This window comes from Uloborus diversus, chromosome 3, assembly GCF_026930045.1.
Source record: "Uloborus diversus isolate 005 chromosome 3, Udiv.v.3.1, whole genome shotgun sequence".
Classification (NCBI taxonomy): domain Eukaryota; kingdom Metazoa; phylum Arthropoda; class Arachnida; order Araneae; family Uloboridae; genus Uloborus; species Uloborus diversus.
The window spans coordinates 193,670,728-193,678,517 of record NC_072733.1 but is presented as its reverse complement, the minus strand read 5'-3'; the positions used below and the strand labels follow the sequence as shown (position 1 = coordinate 193,678,517).

The 7,790-nt window shown below is 37.0% G+C and overlaps 1 protein-coding gene across 1 annotated transcript in view; it reads left to right on the top strand.

Annotated features, from left to right (window-relative positions):
- Positions 1–908: 908 nt before the first annotated feature.
- Positions 909–7,790, top strand: part of LOC129219109 (G2/M phase-specific E3 ubiquitin-protein ligase-like) — a 104,977-nt gene continuing 98,095 nt past the window's right edge. Inside the window, exons 1-2 of the mRNA XM_054853429.1 lie at positions 909–921; positions 1,009–1,209. Of these exons, the coding sequence (XP_054709404.1) occupies positions 909–921; positions 1,009–1,209 (214 nt within the window). The remainder of the gene's footprint in view (positions 922–1,008; positions 1,210–7,790) is intronic.

The window sequence follows — 7,790 nt, the reverse complement described above, 5'->3', positions numbered from 1 at the left end:
ACTCTGCACACCTGCTAGGATCGGCCCTGTGCGACGTTTGCATGTCGCAAGCGGCCGCTCACCCTCAAAATTCATGAATCGTCGAAATAAGGGTTGAGAGCTAAAATTTTGCTTCTACAAGATAAAGTTTGATTTTTGTTAACTGCATTGATCTCATTAATAAACTCTGAATTTTGTACAAGTTTAATTAAAACACACATAGCATTATTAATTTCTATTGTCTTTAAAAATCCAGAAATCTTATTACGTGAATTTTTACAGTTGTGGATGAATCTGAAGCAAAGAGCTACAACACGTTTAAGGGTAGGGATGAATAACGGTTAAACAAAGTATTAACTTCTGATGTATTATTGGTTGCTGTTGTTGATTGTATCGTATGCAAACGTTCCTCTGGCACAGGCTCTGGGATTGGAGGTGTTGGTGTACTTACCTGTAGAGGCATAGGTTCATGTAAAAAACTTGGTCCTGTAAACCATGATGAACTCAGTAGCGCTGATGATGACATGCCACGGCTGGCGTGATCAGCTGGGTTTGATTCACTACTTACGCAGAACCACTGGGTCGGTGATGAGAGATTTTGGATTTTAGCCACCCTGTTGGCTACAAAGGTTTTCCACTTGCTTGGATGAGATGCTAACCAAGAAAGAACAATAGTAGAGTCTGTATAGAACTGCGTGTGTGCTATGTTGGTATTCAATGCTTTGCAGGTAAAATCCATTAATTTTGTGAGTAATAGAGCACCGCAAATTACGAGCAGCACATTTGTTTTTTCATTCTCTTCAGTAGAACAGGAGTAAATAACTGCTGCGTACGCTTTTTCCGATGCATCACTGAAGCCAAATAATTTGAGTTCATTGCTATCAGCAGTCGACAGAAATCTTAAAATTTTGATGTCTTTTACAGACATTATGTCTTCTGCAAGTTCTGTCCATTCGCGTGCGATGTCTGGGGGAACGTTTTCATCCCATTGCACTTGATATTTCCACATTTTTTGCATTATGATTTTAGATTTGATTGTGATGGGTGACAACCATCCAAGAGGGTCAAATGTTCTGGCGATGGTTGAAAGAAGTGTTCGTTTTGTCAAAGTACTTTCTAGAGTTGTGGTGTTTACTATGAACCGGAATGTGTCTGATGCTGAATGCCACAGGACACCTAATGTTTTGACAGTCTCATCACTGTCTATGTTCAACGCGGTCTTTGAAGAACGTAAATCTGAATCAATCGAATTTATGAGCTCTTCACTGTTGGATGCCCATTTTCGTAGAATGAAGCCTGCACTTGATAGCACGTGCATCAATAGCTTCTGAGATTGACTTGGCTCCAGACATTAAATCGTCAACGTAGAAGTCCATGATGGCTGCTTTGGAGGCCATTGGAAATTTATCTGCTTCTTCCACTGCCAATTGTTGTAGACATTTAACAGCAAGGTACGTTGCTGAAGCTGTGCCGTATGCTATTCTTGTTAGACGAAAATCTTGAATTGGCTCCGACCCCCCCCCCCCCCCCCCCCCCCCCCCCCCACCCGATGAATTGCGCCAGACTATTCTCTGAAAGTCTGCGTCTTGTAGGATAATTTGTCTGTACATTTTTTCTATGTCTGCAGTCATCGCTATTTTGTAAGTTCGAAAGCGAAGAAGTAATGCAGTGAGATCACTTTGTAGCTGTGGTCCCACCATTAAATTGTCATTAAGAGATACACCGCTGGATGATTTTGCAGAACCATCAAAAACAACACGAAATTTATCTCCGGTTTTATTGGGAACTGCGTGGTGAGGGAGATAAAAGCTGGAAGTTGCCGGAACATCAATTTCGTTGTCTGGAATTAGTTCCATATGCTTTAAGTCCTGATAATCTTGCATGAATTTGTGGTAATGTTTTGAGAGGGGTTGATTTTTAACAAACCTACGTTCTATTTGTTGTAGCCTATGGACGGCTATGTCTCGAGATGATCCGAGTTCATCGATTGTTTCACGGAACGGTAGTTTCACCACAAATCTGCCAGTAGAATCACGGGAGAATGTTTGTTTAAAATGCTTTTCACATGCGGCTTCCTCTTCTGTATAAGGATTTGTTTCTGAAATTTCTTCCAATTTCCAAAACTTGTTTAGCTCATACTCAATGGCATTATACTCGAAACTTGCATGATTGGAAATTACAGTTTGTGATTTGGAATTTGACTTGCTTTCAGTTTTTCCTAGAATCACCCATTCGATAATGAATTCTAAGAGCGACTAATGATTGTCCTGGGACTTTTGTCTGTCCGCTAAGCATTATTTCATTAAATACATCTGCACCCAGCAGTATGTCTATAGGGCCCGGTTGATGGCAATTTTTGTCTGCCAGTTGTAAGTGTTTGAAATTACTTAAGACGGATGCATCCACTTGATACTGGGGAAGGTCACAAGTTATTTTAGGAATAATGAACGCTTCTGCTGTGATAGTAGCATTTTTGTAAAATAGTGATGTGATTTGTACTTGAACTGAACCTGTAACTTTGCCCACTTTCTGTGAACTCAAGCCATCTACGCTTATGTTTATTCGATTTAATCCCAGAAAATTTACACAACTTTCCCGGATAAATGTGCCTTGACTAGCAGAATCGATCAGCAGCCTGAAAGTGTGTGAAATGCCATTAATGTCTTTGACATAAACAACTGCAGTAGGTAATAGCACACATTGTGTGTTTGGAACAACTGTGCTATTGCTACTAATAGTTGAAAGCATTTCATTTTCTGTTTGTGTTTGAGATTTTGTTTCATTTGTGTTTTTCGCGCATAATAATGTGTTATGTGGCTGAGAACAATTTTTGCAATTTCCCGCTCGACATTTTTCAATTCGATGAGTTTTATTTGATTTCAGATAATTAGCGCATAAGTTATTTCTTTTCACTACGTTCCATTTTTCCTTCAAGGGCAGCTCCAAAAAAGTATTGCACTTAAATAATCCGAAATGAGACTCACTTTTACAGAAAACGCATATGTTAGCAACCACTTGAGCTGAATGAACTGATTTATGGGTTTTCTGACTTCGAAAGGATCCCCCGCTCTCAAAGTTTACATTGGATTTCTCCTTTCTGGCCTCCCTTAACGCTAAAGACGCTAAGGGAGAACTCATCGAATGAAGGAAATTTTTCCGCATGTTCTAGCGTCCAAACGCGAAGTGTTTCTGAATCTAGTTTTCCTTTTAATAGGAAAATAATAATTGTATCCCAATGCTCTACAGGCTGTTTTAGGATTTTTAATGTATCTATGCATTGTGATGTAGTGTCAATTAATTTCCGTAACCCTGAGGCTGATTCCTGTTTTAATATTGGTTGAGAAATTAATTTGTTTAAAGCTGCATTTATGATTTCTGATTCGTTTTCATAACGATCAGTAAGCGCCTTCCACGCCCTTTCATAATTTTCATTTGAAATTTGAATCGATTGTAACAAGGTAGCTGCTTCACCCTTAACAGAAAGTTTAAGATACTGTAATTTTTGACAGTTACTTAATGATTGATTGTTTCCTACATTTGCTAAAAATAAATCACGAAATGAAATCCAATCAAGATAATTAGAAGTAAACACTGGTAACTCTACACGCGGAAGTTTTAAGCTATTGACATCTGAATTTACTGTGTTTTGAGATGTATTTAAATTAATGTCGTTAACAATGTTATCGTTTACACATTTCTTTTGTTCATTTTTTAAAGTGACTTTTAACTCATCTAATTTTGAAAGCAATTCATGCATTTCTTGTTCATATTTATCAAATTCTGTGTCTAAACAAGTTAGATAAATAAATACCTTTGTGCTGAACAGTAAAGTAAGACAAAACAACGTTAGATGAAGCACAAATTTGCAAATTACAGCAGACGCGTGTTTCGGCGTTACAGGGAACGCCTTTTTCATTCTTTTCTCTTAAGATCCTATTCACCCTCTTAATTGTTGTGGAATTTAGAATTAATTGTAGTTGTAAACTTGCCTATATTGGACAGACTCGGCGTGCTTTAAAAATTCGCTTGAAAGAGCAGCAAAATTATGTGAAAAAACAACAATTAAATAAGTCTAGTATTAAGATAAATAAATACCTTTGTGCTGAATAGTAAAGTCAGAACAAACAACGTAAGTAGAATTTACAAATTTGTGCTTCTACTTACGTTGTTTGTTCTGACTTTACTAAGTCTAGTATTACTCAACATTGTTGGGATTCGAATCACTCTTTTGATTTTAACTCTTATCAGATTATCCAAAAGTGCCCCAATTCATCAGATCTTGACTTTTGGGAATCCTTTCATATTTTGAGGAACAGTTCTGACTTAGTTAACGAATCTTAGTGCAGTTCCATATTTTTCCAATATTTGGCTCTCATATCTTTAATACTGTCCTTTCCCCATCCCCCCCCTTTTTTCCCATTCATTTTTATCTATCTTCCTTTGTTTATTTTTACCTTTTTGTCTTGATTGACCCCCCCCCCCCAATTTTCTTCTATTTATCTTTATTATTTTTCCTTTTTTCGAATATTTTTTGTTTCTGTTTATTTTATTTCATGGTTTTCCATTCAGCTTTTCCTTTCTTGCGGTTCACGGTTATTGACAATTTCTTTTCTTTTTGTTTAAGCTTCGGCTTAACCTTTATCCAATTGAATTCTTTCTTTCTGGGTTCGTACCTAAGAGAAAGTTCTTGGCCTTTGCTTGCATTCCTATTGGTTCCTGATCGGTTTTATAACTTTGTCATTGGTGTTTGGCTAATCCGCTGTTTTTATCTTTTAAGCTGCATGCTTATCTGCTCTTGGCTTTTGTCGGATGTCTTTTCATCCATAAGCTCATTATTTTTTGCATTGACAAAGGCGTTCCCTGTAACGCCGAAACACGTGTCTGCTGTAATTTGCAAATTTGTGCTTCATCTAACGTTGTTTTGTCTTACTTTACTGTTCAGCACAAAGGTATTTATTTATCTTTTTTATGGCTTAAACGGGCCTTACGTTTACATTTTCCGCCTTTTATGCAATTTGTGTTTTTGTTTTCGGAATTTTTGTTTATTGTTGTATTTTGATCGTGACTTTTCACTTCTTGTTTCTTATTCATTCTGTTATTGTTTGATTTTGTTTATTCTCATCTGGTTTTGTTTTTGCTTTTGATTATGTCACAAATCAATAGGTTTGCCAATCTTCGGATTAAGAAATTTCGTTTTTTGAACCATTTAAAATTTCTTCAAGAGTGTAGGCGCAAGAAAATTATTCCGAAGTTTATCTCTTTGAAATGTAATTTACCACGTTCTGTCAAAATTGACAAAGTAATCTTTCGGTCGAAATTGGCTTTACTCAGAGCTTCGATCCAGGAAACTAGGAAACAATTATCGTTTATTGAACGTGAACTTTATGATTTACATCTTTCGGTTTCTAATTCCATTCCCGACTTTAACATTATTGACAGAAATTCTTGGTCTAGAACCCTTCGTTCCTCTGATAAACATCAAATTGTTTTGAAAAAGAAATTAGCTATATGCTTTGTAAATCATTTCATGTCGTTCCTCTTGATAATTTACCTGTTGTTAATAAGAATGTTGTTGTTAATCTTTCTAGCGTTCCATTAAGTAATTCTCAAATTGAGGCTCTAAAATGTAATGATAATTTTGCTGTGAGTGTTAAACCTTGTTTTTCAAAGCTTATTGCTCCTGTTGAGAAAACTCTTAAATTTAGTGCCTTAACTTCCTCTCAAAAAGATTCGATTCGGCATCTTACGGCTTCTAATATTGACTTTAACCTGAAAATTTCTAAACCTGTATTTGCTAATACTGTTAGCCGTTCTGTTAAAGACTTAGTTTCGAATTCTGATCTGATTGTTACCAAAGCTGACAAGGGTAGCCAAATTGTTGTTCTTGACAAATCATCTTATGTTGATAAAACTAATGATTTGATTTCTTCTGGGCCATATGCTGAAAACTTAGTATGAAGTCCTCGACATAAATACAGTTGCAGTCAGTTATGACTATGAATAGGAATAGGAAGTATTGAAAGCGCGACTGCGGATCATATTTGGTAACGTTAGGGGTTTGACCATTTTTCAAAACTGCAGCTCCATAAAAGCATTTTTAAACGATTTTCGACGTTTTCAGAAGGCAAGGCGTCTCGTGATTGTCCCCCGAAGAGTTTTTCGACATTGAAGCTCTGAAAACGAGGTTTGAGAAGCTCTTCAATAGTTTAAGTGGGTGGAGGGGGCTTGCAAAGTGTAGCTTGAAGACTTTCTTATTTTTAGACCGAGTAAGAAAAAGGAAAAAATAGATTTTTTTTTATTTTAAAGTTTTTTTCAAAAGCAATTCAGATTTTTTCCCCCAACATTAGGCAATCTTTGGAAAGGAAGAGTTCGAGAATCCTCCCCTGAAAGGTAAAATGCAATTTCAGGTTATCTTTGGAGATGTTTAAAGGTAAGGAGTGGTTTTAGGGATCTTCCTCCTCCGAAATTTTTCAAATTGAAAACTTAAAGGTACAGTTTCAGACAATTTTTGGTAGTAACCTTAATGAGAGTACCCAACGAGACTCCCCGTCCTGCTCCACCCGAAGGCTTTTCAGGGACTAGCGAAAGCTAGGGAGCCTCTCGTTGTCTAACCACAAGTATGATGCCAGCCAGCGACCCGGCTGTGTTCCTCTGCTTTATTGAGTGTTACAGAGCTACCATTCAGAACGGTAGTGTAGTATTATAGAAAAAATCTTGGTTAAATATAATATTTACAGAACATTGCCAGTCGCTATGCTGACGGGTGCTGGGAAAACACTGTCTACAAGTAGGAGTTACAGTGCCGATCCCAGCTCCGGGTAACTAGGAACAGTCTTCATCTCTGTGACTATCCTCAGCATCCTCAGTGTTGTCTTCTTCGGTCTTCATCTGTCACGTTCGGGAACTGTCATGGTCGGGAATTGTATTGGTTCGGGGACCCTCCTTCAGAAATATTTCGAAATTGATGTCCGTTAAACGCCTAGATAAATGCGTGTTTAGGACTTCGATTTCCATTATTACTCCATCCGAATAACTAACACTTATTTTAAATTTCTTGCAGAGGACGAGAGTTAACATTTTGAAGACTTCTTTTCAGACTGACCCCCCTTCCATTTTCTCCTTTTCACCCCCTCTATTGTTCGTATTATCCTTAATTGATTCTTCAGTTCCTTGTGAAACTTAATACATATTTATCAGAAAGAAAATTATTTCATTACACTTTGGCAATTATTATAATATTTCATATATGCAGTATTATAATCGATGTATCATGATCTGAATGTTCCAAATACTTTTGAGCTACAGAAAAAGTAACAGCAATAAATGCTTTTCATAAAGGTTCAGCCAAAATTTTGCCCCAAAAAACAACTTAGATTGGAGAAATAGGTTTAGAGTTTTACAATGACTTCCATTGGCACTATAATAAAAGCAAAAATTTTTTAAATTTCTTTTTCAAAATGATGATGACACAGAATATATACAGTACGATTTTTTTTACAAGTATATTTAAAGTATAATTTTATTCTGATGATACTTTCAAATGTACGGTTTAGGGCAAAAATATTCGTTTTATTTTTCTATTCTTCTCTTTTTTAGAGCATTGACTTTCTTGTTTTTGAGCTTCAGAAGTTAGCAGGTTGGTCTAGGAAGATTGGGTATCGTCAGTTGGGCGCCAGGAACATTGGGCATCGAGCATGTTGGGCGCCGAGCACATTGAGCCGCTCAATATGCTCGGCGCCCAATGTTCCCAGCGCCAAAAATGCACGGCACCCAATGTTCATGGCGCCCAAAATGCTCAGCGCCCAATGTTC